The sequence below is a fragment of the Alligator sinensis genome, unplaced genomic scaffold, assembly GCF_000455745.1.
Source record: "Alligator sinensis unplaced genomic scaffold, ASM45574v1 scaffold138_1, whole genome shotgun sequence".
Taxonomy (NCBI): Eukaryota; Metazoa; Chordata; order Crocodylia; family Alligatoridae; genus Alligator; species Alligator sinensis.
The window spans coordinates 2,726,078-2,740,451 of NW_005841862.1; the positions used below are offsets into that span (position 1 = coordinate 2,726,078).

The window sequence follows — 14,374 nt, forward strand, 5'->3', positions numbered from 1 at the left end:
GGGTGGGGGGGGGGGGGGGGGGAATGTTAAATTGGGGACTTAAAATGTAGCCGTGTTCTTCTACCTGGGAAATGTGGCATTGTTTGCTTCTGGATGACTCTATTTTAAGACTATCGGAGGACCACAAGTATGTCTTGTAGTATATGTATTCACTCTCTTCTTTGGCCTGAAGAGAAGGGCAGGGAGAAGCAAGGGGTATTAAAATTCAGGTATGTGTCTTCTTGACCCAGTTGGTGAAACTTGTGACCACTTGCTGTAATTGAATTGAATGCATCAACCTATCCAAGCAAAATGATCCCCAATCAGCAAGTTGGCTGCCTGGCAGTAGTTTTGTTTTTGTTTGGTTGGGGGGCTTTCTTTTAACAAAAAAAAAAAAAAAAATCTGTATAATGCCTTGTTCTTTGACTTCCAATACCCCCCACGCCTGCAGGGCAAGCTGGTTGGAATGGGCATACTGTACTTGCCTTACTTATGGTTCCAGGTGGAAAAGCAGTTGATACTGCTACCACTTGCCATGCCTCCAAACTTTGGGATTATGTGGTCAACCCTGCTGGCCAGGTTTGGCTCTGCAAGCTAGGTGATTTTTGTTAGTCAGCTCTGCTCTAGATCAGCATTCTCTCAACCCATGGGTCGCAACCCAAAACTGGGTTGCAAGAATGTAGGAAAGGGTTGCAAACAAACTTTAAAAATGGATTCTCCTCTAAAGGAGGAAAGCAGGGAAACAGTGGCTTATCCCTTGCAGGCTGGCAGAGTTCCAGGTTGGAGGGGAGGGGGCCTACCCTGTGGAAGGTGGGGAGAAGCAGGCCAGGAGCAAGGGGCACTGGGTTGGGACTGGCTGCTAATGTTTACAAATGGGTGCTGGTACAAAAAAGGTTGAGAACCACTGCTCTAGATTTGCTTACTGTCACAGACAGTTGGTGCAAAACCAGAAACGGTGCCCAGGTGTCCTTGCCTTCTGTATCTGCAAGTTTTTTTTGAAGCAGTAGGGTATGCTTCCTTCTCTTAAGGTATTGTACAAGCACAAAAAAGAGAGAGAAAGTAATCATCTCTCTCTTCTTTGGGAGGGGGGGAAAAAGCCAAAAACTGATTTAAATAGACTTAACTGAAAATAGCATCTGCTGGGTCCTAATCTCTCTCGCTCTCCCCCAGGGGGAATGGAAGCTGCTTTATATGGTGGGGGAGGCAGTAAGAGCATCGGAGTTTCTCCTAAAAGATTATAGCAAGTTGAGGCCAACAGCTAGTCAGTATGCTGTGCAGCACAAAAAGTGACCTAATGGTAGCATGAGTGGGTGTTCTTCAGCTGTGTTGTTTGCTTACTTCCCATGAGACTTGTGAGCAAACAGAGGCATCCCAGATGGTCAGGAGAAGAAAATTTGTATTTATATTTTCCATGCTAATGTTTCACAAAGTGAAGTGTTCAGAGGAGAGGCCAAGAATCGACCTGGACATGACTCTTCTGAACTCTGGTGTGTGTGAACTTTGGTACATCCATGGAATTACTAATAAATCTGATCTTAAAGTACACTTGAAAGATATGAAATCTATGGTACTTTGAATGTTTGGCATACGTCATCCTATGATGCATCTCATGTAAAACCCATCATTAGTGGCCTTTGTTATACATGCCATAGGCCAAAGATAGTTCCATGGGGCTATGCAAGACATGAAAATACACTGTTATTAACTAGGAGGGAGAAATGTTTCAAGTAGCCTGGCCACAGGTGCTGTAATTACTCTGCACACAAGCTTGTGTAAGTTACGCTAATGGAAAGCAATTAAGAGGCTAGACTTGCTTGTCTGGTTGCTACATGCAGGGCTACTCCAGGTTGTATTCTGAACATGGCAGTTTGTATGTGTGGGTTTTAAGCTTGGTCAGGGTGCTCCACCTGTATCTTGTCCAGAGATGACTACTGTCTGTAAGAGAAACTAGTCATGTCTTTACTTACAACAGTGTTAGTGTCTGGGGGAAGCACAAGTGTTGAGGTCCAGGTTTGTGGAGAAGAGGCAAATGATGATTTTTCTAGCATCCTGTTTAACTGGATTTTAGTGTACACCAGTAAGTCTGTTCAACCTGTAGTGCAATACTAGCCCTCTGCCAGTTTGGCCTCAGTGGGTACACGCTTAGTTGCTGCACAGTAACTGAAATTACTGCATAGTACAAGTAGTGTCTACACAGTAAATATGATGACTTACACTGACTTGGGTGTAAGTTTTGATACCTGCATGATGCAGGTATCAAACTTTTGCCCAATTCAGTTACTGCACAGTATCTCACATGTAGATGCCTCACTGTGCAGTAACGCTGTGGACTGACTTGAACTTTAGTCCTAAGTCGGTCCACAGCATTACTGCACTTGTAATGCCTGCATGTGTAGACACTGGCCTAAACCAGTTTGCTGTGCAGTAACCTTTAATGCAAAGTAAATGCCTTCCCCTCTTCCCATGTGTATCTCTGTTCTTCCACCCCCTACAGGCTATGACTTTGCAGCTGTCTTGGAGTGGTTTGCAGAGCGGGTCGACCGCATCATTCTCCTCTTTGACGCCCACAAGCTGGACATTTCGGATGAGTTCTCAGAGGTCATCAAGGCCCTGAAGAACCATGAGGACAAGATGAGGGTGGTGCTCAACAAGGCTGACCAAATTGAGACCCAGCAGTTGATGCGGGTGTATGGTGCCCTCATGTGGTCCCTGGGGAAAATTGTCAACACACCGGAGGTGATCAGGGTCTATATTGGCTCCTTCTGGTCCCACCCGCTGCTCATCCCTGACAACCGCAAGCTGTTTGAAGCAGAGGAGCAGGACCTGTTCAGGGATATTCAAAGCTTACCCCGCAATGCAGCCCTGCGAAAGCTGAATGATCTCATCAAGCGTGCACGGCTAGCCCAGGGGGGTAGCCTTGGGGGTTTTTGTAGCGTTTAGTAGGTGGAGGACAGGTCTTGGCCGTTCCACCTCTCTGAGCTGGTGGCTCATATCCACTGCACATTATGTTCTGCTGGATGTTGGTATGTTCATTGCCAGCCCATGATGAAAAATAATGCCCAGGTGATCCTCATCCCTGTGATCCTGTGGAGGCATAGAATGAAACAAAACCATCAACAATATTACCAATATATCTCCAAGTACACCTAAGGGTTATAAGTCTAAATATTTACCATTCCTCACTGTAGCAGATCAATCGGTGCACAAATGAAAATGGCATGTATTTATACTGCAGCGGTAATCGGCAAAGATGGGTAGGGAGAAATAACTGTTCTAAGGAATAGAAAGGAAAAATAGAAAAAAATATTTTGCATTTAACTGTAGATGTATGTGTACCATCTATTGACAGTAAGGCTTAGATAATCCTGCTAACACTCTTCCTATTTCTGTCTCTTGGGATGCCCCTCAGGTCCATGCCTACATCATTAGCTCCCTAAAGAAGGAAATGCCCTCGGTGTTTGGTAAAGACAACAAAAAGAAGGAGCTTGTGAACAATTTGGGGGAGATTTATGCCCGGATTGAACGGGAGCACCAGATCTCACCAGGAGATTTCCCAAACCTGAGAAAGATGCAGGTAAGCACAAGATGAACCAGGCTAGAGCACTGAACAATGAAGGCAAGAGCACTACAGCAGCTGTGAGTAGGTCAAAAACAATGCTCAACTTGTGCTGCTGCAAGTGTGAAGGGATACTAGTAATACAGATGCAAACATTCTGTTGTATTCTGTCTGGGCTGTATCTGGACATCAAAACTCCTGCAATGGCAGATGGAAAATGCCTTCACTTCTGGAGTCTGACACAACCTCTCTATACTAGTTATTTAGCTCCTTGTGTCACTTATTCTAGGCCTTGGGTTTACAACTTTCACTGCCTCATCAGTACATGTAACATCTCCAACAATCTCTTGTAAAACAAGGGCAGTTCTTGCCCACATACCCTAGAGGCTAAACCTTTGCACTCTTCCTTCACACTTTCTTTGCAAGGAAAAAAAAGATTATGAGCCAGAAAGCTGACATGAAGTGTGTCTCTCTCTTTCTCAAAAAAAGAGAAGCACATTTGCTGTGCTACACCCAGAGGACCTGATGTAATGTCCATTTTAAGTCGACAGACCAGCATTGGATCAGGGTCTTGAATATGCTAACAGGCAGTGATATGAACAGATCCAGCATTGGCTTCCATCCAGGCAGCCTGTTTCCAATTACTGCACTGTTGAAGTCATTAACAGATATCCACAGGGCAGATAGGAGGAGTTCCTTCTCTTTTTAAGAGCACAGCAGGTTTCAAGTCCTTGAGAGCATGGCCTTGTAGAGTGGACCTTTTAGAAGTTCAAGTTCATTAGCTATTAAGATGTGAATGTTATGCCACTTTCTCTTTGCTGTAAATGGACACTTTTAATAAGTAGAGGCTGTAGGTTAATCACCTGCTCAGTAGAGGGTGAAGTTGTAATACTTGCTCTAAAGACTTTTTACTTGCTGTGGAAAATTAGGCACTCTGTCATACCAGGTAAGACTAAGACCAGAATCCTAGTGGAGAGACCGCAGTCCCATCCAACTAGGTACTCAGTCCCTTGTGCAGTGTGGGAATATTCCTGCCTTATCCATGTGGGTAAGCAGCTCGTGCCCTAATTTATAGAAGAGAGAATGAAATCAATAGGTACCCCTAGGTACTCTAAGTTAGCAATGTGTGCAAAAGGCTTGCTGCTGAAATACGGTAACACTACAGTTGTTTCTGAAACTGTGAGGTAGGCTGAATTTCTGTTGGTGTCTTTTGCTTTTATTTTGTTTTTTGGTACTGTGGAATAATACACTTCAAGATGAGAGGAGAGCAACCTATTTTCACACGGTAGCAGGGAATAGTGCACTCCATAGTAGATGCCATAAAATACCATTGTCGTTTTATGTCTGGGAGACCTGTGGCTTGTGAGGGTGAAAGCTACTACCATATCAGTAAAAAGCTCTGACCTCCCTTTTTGGACCACGGAGCATCAGGGATACAAGTCTAGAGCATGTGGCAAAAGCAGTGTTGTGATGTGTGGTGGCTCATGGGTAAACATGTGCTGAACAGTTTGAAGTCTATGGCAGAGATGCGGTCTATAGAGTGCTGTTACTGTGTCCCTTTCTGTTCTGCATGCCAAGGCTAAGTTGCATTCATGCTCACTGATGTTATTGTTCTTCTTTAAGGACCAGCTGCAGGCTCAAGACTTCAGCAAGTTCCAGCCGCTGAAAAGCAAACTTCTAGAGACAGTGGAAGACATGCTGGCAAATGACATTGCACAGCTCATGGTGCTGGTACGCCAGGAAGAGTCCCAAAGACCTGTCCAGATGGTGAAGGGAGGAGCCTTTGAAGGCACCTTGCATGGTCCATTTGGACATGGCTATGGGGAAGGAGCAGGAGAAGGAATCGATGATGCAGAATGGGTGGTAGCCAGGGACAAGCCCATGTATGATGAGATCTTTTACACTCTCTCACCTGTTGATGGTAAAATCACTGGGGCCAATGCCAAGAAGGAGATGGTGAGGTCCAAGCTGCCTAACACTGTGCTGGGCAAGATATGGAAACTGGCTGACATCGACAAGGACGGGATGCTGGATGATGAAGAGTTTGCCTTGGCCAATCATCTCATAAAGGTCAAGTTGGAGGGTCATGAGCTCCCGAATGAGCTTCCCTCCCATCTCCTCCCTCCTTCCAAGAGAAAACTAACAGAGTGAAGGAGAGGTTACCAGAGCAAGAGGGGAGGGGGAAAAAGGGAGGTCCAGAGACACAAAGTTTACTTAAATTATACTGCTAGATGTGAAATCACCTTTGGATTTATAATGTTGTTCATGTATAAAGGAAAACCTAAAGTAAAACAAAAGCTCAACCCTTTCTCATGATGATATGCAATTAACTCTTCCTGTGTCCATATCCTTGCTTCCTAATGTGTAGTTTTATACAGATGAAGGAAAGGAAAGAGGTAGTGGAAGAAGCTGGTGAATCTGGGTAGAGGGAAGAACTAAATGGGTTGTCTTCCAAGACTGGGTTGGATTAGGCACAAACATTCAGAGGATAATCTCCAGCCGTTCCTGACCTTCATCTGTTTCTTGTGGTGTTTGAATTGGTCTCTGCCATGTTCTAGGATTTGCAAAATTCCTGTTAGTAAAGGAGAAGCCACATACAGGTCCCCAAGCTGTGGATCAAAGAAAATGGCACTTCATAATTAAGTGAGCCAATGCCAAATCTCCAGATACAAGCACCCATGACCAATGCAGATGTCTAAAACTTCAACCTGCTTCTAGATCTGAGTTTTACAAGTAGTCCCTGTCTCTCTGATGGGCTGAACCAAAAGAGCAGATCAGAACTTACCCAAATATATAGGTGCTTTAGGAATCTTGATCTGAATGTGACAGCTAGAATTCTCCAGTTACTGGTGGGAAAAGTCTTTAGAACTACTGAGCACCTCTCTCCCATGGACTCCAGTGGGAGTCTTACTCTCAGGGCATGACTAAGCAAATACTAATATAGCCAAAAGGAAAACTTGAGAGGACAGGACAAAGGTATTCCCTACATTAGTTTGAATCTTTTTAAGAGGCAGATATCAGATTCTCCAGAAGGGAGGAATTTCCTTGGCTTCACCACCCACACACAATACATGGGGATGAGCTTATTGGGCATGGATAACCTTTCTCCTGCCTGTAAAGTGACCAGTTTCCCTTTCATTGCAGAAGTATGTATAGTGCATACTACATGCCTGTGTTCTTATCTTAAATGTAACCCCACACTCTCAGATGAATGGTCTGTTACTGAGAGAATGTGTGCTTGTGAGCAATATCCCTTGCGCATTTCCCAAATGATTAATCTTTATCCTATCTAGAATCTGTCTTGAGCCAAGAAAAATGTTCAGTGTTTTACTTCATTCTCTATAGAATTTCTGTTTTTCCTGGGTGTGTAGTTCAGCAAAAATTCCTCAATTTCAGATTTGTTTCCTCCCCTAACCTCTTACCTTTTTTTCTTGTTTGGGTCTGGGTATGGTTCCTATTCTTGTTGTCACTTTATAGATATGCTGAGCTCCTACTGTGATGGAAAAAACCAAGATAAGTATAACTTATTTTAGATCTCTGTGTTCATACTATATAGAAAACTATATTCCATGTATGTAGGATGTGCTGATGGCAGTTCATTAATCACTTGTCTTTTTAAAAAAAAAAAAAAAAAAGCATTACCTTTTTTTTTGTTTGTTTTTTGTACCCTGGTCCTAAAACATTATTAAAGACAGATCTATTTCCTTTTCCTTCTCTTTGACATTGCAGAATGAAATATTGATGGCTTTCACTGTCTCTCTGCATGTGAGCACAACACAAAGCACTGCATCCCAGGCACCTTCTACTGATTTTATATATAGGTCAATCTTATTTGGTCTCCTATTGGAGGATGATCGGTTAAATACCTGCATTAAAATCTCTTGCTGTTTCTAGGACTCTAATCATAAACCCCTATTTTAATTTCACTGGTGTCATTTGGAATGGCACTTCCTATTTATTAAAACTGCATTCATCTGAAGTTAAAATCAAAACTACTCCTATTTAGGTCACTAGGAACTTTTCTTGGTTACTTTTGCCCTCAACTGCAGTAGAAGCAAGTACTTTCCTTTCTCCTAGCCTTTGCCAGAAACCCCATCTGTTCATCAAGATCTGAACTGCACGAAACCATATTTTCCAGCTCCCTCTCAAACTCTTGCTCTGACCCTGATGTAGTTTTTCACCTCGGCACCGGAGAGAGGCAAACTGAGTGGTGGTGTAATGTTGTCAAATATGTGACTGAGCACCAAGGTGGAACAGATTTTGCATTTAGTGGTTGTGCTGGATGACGTGATCACAGAGAGGGGGCCAGCCTTGTGAAGTGGACACTAAAAATGCAACCACCATTAAAAGATAAAGAGGCTCTTTACTAACTGAGTCCATTCTCTTCCAAATAGTATCAGTTCTGACTCAATATACCACATGAGTGCAAGTTACTGAAATTATCCCAGGTTCTCTCATGGAATTTGTCTTTAACAATCTCAATAGGGCTGAAATAAGACCTGGCTGGAAAAATGAAGAGACCACCTTCTGTCACTCCTTATTAACATGTCCACCCTTTTCCTAGGTTCAGAAACTGAATAACTGGCTACAGACACTGGAGGTCTTGTAGTGAAACTGTGACATGGTAAATGTTAACAGGAAAAAAAAAAAAAAGAAAGAGACCCTTCCCAACATCAAAGTGTTGGGGGTCATCCCTATCTTGGTATACACTTCCACTAGCAACAATACAGAGGTTGGTCCTATAGTTTGTTCCAGAAATACAGAGCCCTTAGACTACATCAGTTCAGCCCAGGTTCATACTCACAAAAAACATGCAGCAGTGCCAGGTCTTCAAGTGTCCATATTAAATCAGTCTGTGGTTACAGTCTATACCACAAAACCCTACCACTCTCTCATGCTTATCAGGGCTTCTCTAGACCTTCAGTTGAAGGTATGATGAGATCTGAAGCATAATCCACACAATTGCATCTCCTGCCATGCCACACATGCATGGCAGGAGTTGTGGTTATAGGATACAGCACAAGAGCCAATCACATGTTATTGCTGATGATGCAGGAGGAGCCTGGGACCACCATCCAGCATCCCCCCTGTACCAGCAAGTAGCAAGCTCCTACAGCTGTGACTCCTGCAGCTGATGAGATTCACAGCCCCACACACTGCTGTGCAGGGTTCCCAGGCACCTCATAAGACTCAGCTGCAGCTGTGTCCCACATGATGCTGTGACTGGGAGTCCCATCAGCTGCAGGGCTCCCAGCCCAAGCGTATGGTGCACCCCTGTGGCTGGGACTCCATCACAGGGGCATACCTTGCTACATGTGCAAATTACAGCTGGATAGAAACCAGCTATTTTCCAGCTCTAACTTTGTAGTTGTTCGAACCTTTTATGGCACGATAGATTCTTTGCACCTGTAGCAGGTCAAAATAAATTGTGTGATTAACCAGTTAATTGCGTAAAACATGTAACATGTAGAGAGGGCTTCCATCTTAAACAGAGGCTGACAACTGAACAGATGAGAGCCAGAGTCCTCCATTACTCCTAGAGATTCTCTCTCCCATATACCAGCTACAAGGTGTTTGGCACTACTGCTGCCCATGCTGTTCATATGCTATGGAGTCAGGCTCTATGATGGTCAATCTGGTGTCCTTCATCATGCTGACAAAAGAGTTCAGCACCCTTATGGGTACACAGCACAATACAGGAAGTTGTGCCTCTTTCACATTTACTCAAGAACTGTTTTGCTTTGTTAAATTGTAACTTCCTAGGCCACTTTAGAGAGTTAAAGCTAAATAAACGTGAGTTTTGTTGCTTAGAAATCTGATTTGTAGTGCATCAAGACTTAGTAACAAACAGAGCGCTCCCATCACTCATCGGAAATGAGATGATATTAAAGGTTATGATGCCAAACAAGCAATTTACCAATAAAATCATCCATATTCAAATAATAATGCTAATAAATTATCTGTATATAGTGCATTTAATCCTTATGGATCCCAGAGTGCAGATATGAGACTTATGAGAATTATGAGACAGATAAAAGCCTCAGGAGGAGAGAAAGTCCCTAGGCTCCTTATGCTCACATAAACAAAGTGTATAGAGACCTTCTCTGCTGAGCAGAGATGGCCAAATAAATACACCACAGGATTTTCAAGGAAAAAAAATCAAAAGTTTTCAAAGACAGTTTTTTGTTCGAACTGTGGCTAGGTGGAGAATTACAGCCACTCTACAAACTGGTTGAAAGGCAGAGAAAAGATTTGGAGAAAAGTCAATGGGGTTTTTTACCAGCTTCAGAACATCACTGTCCAGACCCCTGACTGTCCTCAGATGCAGTAGAAAATCCTATAGATCTCAGTATACGTCTTCTACCTTCTGGGCTTTAAGTCCCTCTTGTCAGTTCATCTCCAGCCTGAACCAGGCTACTAATGCTGGCCTGCCAGTAACTGACCATAAATCTTCTTTCCAAGAAATGTTTGTAAACGTGGAACAAGGACTCTCCAGCAATTTATGCTGAAAACGTATTCATTCCTCTAGCTTTTCTGGAAGGTAATGCTGAGTAGAGTGCTTCTCCCAGCATGCCCTGACAGTCTCTTCTCTGCTCCAGCCATACCCCAAACAGATGGAAAAAATTTCCACTGAATCAGGGGAGGGACTAATAAGATAATGTCTGGTTTGACCTCTTGCCTCTAAGCTGAGACATTTTATGGGGATTTTCCACTATTTCAACCTCTTCCTGGGCAAAACTGAGAAGGGACTATCAAGCTCCAGATATTGTGCATGCAGCAATTAAAAAAAAAAAAGGAGGCCAACTCTAAGGCTGAATATGACAAGTCATTTTATACCCATAACGCTACACAAGAGGAAGTAAATATTAATCAAAGTCAACACAATAAAACTACAAGAGGAAATCAGATGGGTAGAATGCAGTTAATTATGCAAACTGACTTTGGCTAGGATATTAACAGTCATAGACTTAATAAGGCTCTTTAATCAACCACAAAGGCAGAATCTGTTTTACATGTAGCTTACTTTGGTTACCATCAGGAAATTCAGTTAAGCCTTCAAACAGTCCCCTGTAATTCTTTTTGATTTTGTCCCTATAGTTGCTTAGGGAACAGAGAACTATGGGGGATTTGACGTAACATGTACCATGATCTGCAATACCCATAAACACAGCAAGAGGAATGATGGGGCCAATTTCAGCAAGCCTCATCTAAAAGGCTGTGACTTCCTGCATCTTTTGCAAGTTTCTCTTCTGCTCTTGCTCATTTCGTGGTTTCCCTTATCATGGGGGGTTGCTCTGGAAACGGGCTGCCAGCACATGGCTGGGTCTTGGCATGCTGAGAGCTCATAATACATTTGGTATTATTTTCCTCTAGTTTCAAGGTTGCTTGAGTTCTCCAGACTTCAGGTGTCTGCATTTGGAAATAATCATGAAAAAGAGAACAGTTCTTATTTTCTCTAGAAGCGCACACAGCCTGACAGCACATTTTATGGGTTCTTCTTACATGAAGCTTCCACCAAAAGAGCTGGAGACATTTTTCAAATCCAAATACCCTCTAAACTTAGATCCCAGCACTGTGGTTGGAGTCTGCCTGGAATCTGTACCATAATTATGTAGTGGGACTCCCAAATCACAGAGGAAAGGTAAGTAAAAAGAGCCGAAAGGTAGCTGACCTATAGATTTGGAGGGGGGGGACACAGGTGTTCTGGAATATGCCGATCAATGCTTCTCTTCTGATAGAAAGCCCTGTTCCTCTGTATACTCTCAAAGGCTCTAGTAATGTTACGCTTACTTGAAATACCCATTCTAGCCCATTAACATGCATTTTATGCATCAGCATAGCAAAAATATTTGTCAAGTCAGCGAACCCAGATCATTTGCCACATGGAAGATTAGCTCATTAACGAACACCATTCGCTTTAATGACCCGCATTCTGCCAATGAATCAGAAGGACACAAATGACCATCCTCTGTCAGGCAATCACAGCTTGTAAATTCATCCAGAAAAATTGTTTAGCACTTCCAAAATTTCTCATGAGCAGATGCTAGTATCTGTTAGCTATGCATATTCATTAACTTTAGCTTGTCTCTAAAGTCATAGCCATTATGCCTTATTTTGACATAGGTGTCACCTGGAGCCCTGTTCTGGAAGCTGGGTGTGTAAACCCTTAGGGACAAGCTGGTAGACACGGCACAGACTTAATTTTGAACAGTGACTTTCAGTCTATGGTTATAAGGGCTAGATCCTACGCCACGTATCAGGCATCTATGTGGACTTAGGAGCCTAAGTGTGATTTTGATCCACCCAGTTTGAGTCCCTGAAAATCCATTAACACATCTATTTTTGTAATGTTCTATCATCTTAACCTTAAAACTAAGTGACAAAAAGGCAGTAAGAGGGAAGAGGACCCACCCACTTCTTGTCTTAACTGTTTTTCAGAGACTTGAACAGTGTGGACTAGAATTGCACTTAGGCCCATAAGTCCATTTACAAGCCTAATAGGGGCCAGACTCTATTCCACAGTAGGTCTATGTGGCATCACAACCTTGGTTTAAAGCTTTTCCCAAGAAGATGTTTCCTTACAGATAACAACATAATTCCCCTCAAACTTAGAATCATGATGCTGGAAGGGATTTTAAGGGTAGTTTAGTCCAGATCCCTGCATAGATTAATAGACTGACATATTGTTAGGGGCTGGAAGGGACTTCATGAGATCATCAGGTCCAGCCCCCCTGCACTTGGACAGGAAAGATTGCTGAGGTCAGATGACCCCAGCAAGGTGCACATCCAGTCATGTTTTGAAGATCTCCAGGGTAGGTGATTGTACCACCTTTGAGGGAGTCTGTTGTAGACCCTGGACACTCAAACTGTACAGAAATTTTTCCTTATGTCCAGTCTGAAGTGATCTTCTAGTAGTTTGTGTCCACTGTTTCTTGTCTTCTCTTCCCCTGGGGTGCCTTGGTGAACAGATGCTCCCCCAGGCCCTGATGTACATCCCTTATATACTTATAGGCTGCCACCAAGCCCCCTCTTCTCCAGGCTGAAGTGTCTCATGTCTTTCAGCCTCTCCTCGTACGGCCTGCTCTCCAGACCTCTAATTATACGCATGACCCTCCTTTGGGTTCTCTCAAGCTTTTCCACATCCTTCTTGAAGAGCAGCGCCTAGAAATGGACACAGTACTCCAGCTGCAGCCTCAACAAAGCCAAATACAGCGAGAGGATGGCATCCCTAGTCTTGCTTGAGAGGCATCGGTAGATGCACGCCAGTGTTTTATTCGCTCTGCCAGCTACGGTATAGCATTGGTGGCTCATGTCCATTCTGTGGTCTATCATGATCCCCAGATCTCTTTCACTTGTGGTGCTGGCAAGTGTAGCACCGCTGAGCCTGTGTGTTGCACATTATTTTTCCCCAGGTGTAGTGCTTTACATTTCTCCGTGTTAAACATCATCAGGTTTTGATCCACCTGCTTTGCAAGCCTGACCTCTTGAAGGTTCAGGACAAGCATAGTGGCTTCTTAACCTGGCAGGGAAATACTATGTATCTGTGTACAAGAAGGCAGTTTTCCTGAACCGCATCACAGGAGAACTGCTTTTCTGGTGTAGTTCATGACCCACCAAGGTGCACTGGCTTTAAGCCCAGTTAATGGAAATGGGAGTCTCATCGCTTGCTTGCTCCAAGGACCATATGGCTGAGGGCAAGTAAAACTCGGGCATCTGAACCCCCAGCCTCTGGGCTTGGGCCTGCAAGTAGGATGCCTGCCAAAGGTTTTGAAAACATCTGAAGTCCCAGGTGCAGGTGGAGGAGGTTTGCTGGTAGTAGGGCCACTTATGGTTCAGGAGTCTTGGATATGGAATGAGTTTCGGCTAATTTGGTCTCGGATACAAATAAAAAAAAAAATCTCCCCAGATGGAGCACTTTACATTTTTCTGTGTTAAACATCATCAGGTTTTGATCTGCCCACTTTGCAGCCTGACCAGGCCAGCCTCTATCTCCAGCCTGTCCTCCAGCACAACCGCACTCCCCCATGTTTTGGTGTCATCTGCAAACTTTGCCAGTTTTTAACACCCAAATCATTGATGAATATGTTGAAAAGCACTGGTCTGAGTACTGAACCCTGAGGAACGCCACTGGTCACCTTATGCCATGTCAGCTCAGTTCCATCAATTAATACTCTCTGGCTCCTACCTCAGAGCCAGATGCAGGATTCACTGTTCCTAAACCATCACAAAGGGCTGAAACTCAGGCCTTTTTTCGAGAACTTACAGTGAAAGATTCCACGATGCCATAAGCAGCTTGGCCTGTTGTCCTACTCTTCTTGCAGTTAGGAAGGTTCCCCACACCCTCCCTCCTGCCAATTAGCTTTGCTGTAGTTTAAGCTTTGTGCTAGCAATCCTGTTTTCTATAGCAAGGAAGAACAAAGTTTCTCCATATTCTTCATGGCACCCTTTAAAATATTTGAAAATTGCTACCGTATCCCACGTAATCTCCTTTTCCCCCCGGTTTTTCCTTCAACTTTTCCTCACATAGCTTGCTTTCCAATCCCTCTATCATCTTCACTGCTTAGCTCTGGACCGATTCCAGTTGCCCTACATGCTTTTTTCAAAATGAGGGCACGAAGCTGGGCAAAGTACACTTGCTGAAGTTTAACCAGTGTCAAATAGTACTGTCACCTCACGTGTTTTACATACAAGGCTTCCATTCATGTAACCCATAATGGCACTTGCTTTTTTACAACATCACATTGCTGACTCACGCTGGAGTTGTGATACATCATAAACTCCTGATCCTGTCTGGCAGCACTACTGCCACATCATCAGTTATGCCCTGTTATGCACGTG

At 43.6% G+C, this 14,374-nt stretch overlaps 1 protein-coding gene across 2 annotated transcripts in view; it reads left to right on the plus strand.

Annotated features, from left to right (window-relative positions):
* Positions 1 to 7,240, plus strand: part of EHD3 (EH domain containing 3) — a 37,754-nt gene extending 30,514 nt beyond the window's left edge. The window contains exons 4-6 of one of the 2 annotated variants that reach the window (XM_014524995.2): positions 2,474 to 2,887; positions 3,390 to 3,553; positions 5,159 to 7,240. In XM_014524995.2, coding sequence (XP_014380481.1) covers positions 2,474 to 2,887; positions 3,390 to 3,553; positions 5,159 to 5,686 — 1,106 coding nt within the window. In that variant the 3' untranslated portion in view covers positions 5,687 to 7,240. Of the gene's footprint in view, positions 1 to 2,473; positions 2,888 to 3,385; positions 3,554 to 5,158 lie in introns of both variants that reach the window. The other variant, XM_006016550.3, reaches the window with a different exon arrangement.
* The last annotated feature ends 7,134 nt before the right edge of the window (positions 7,241 to 14,374 follow it).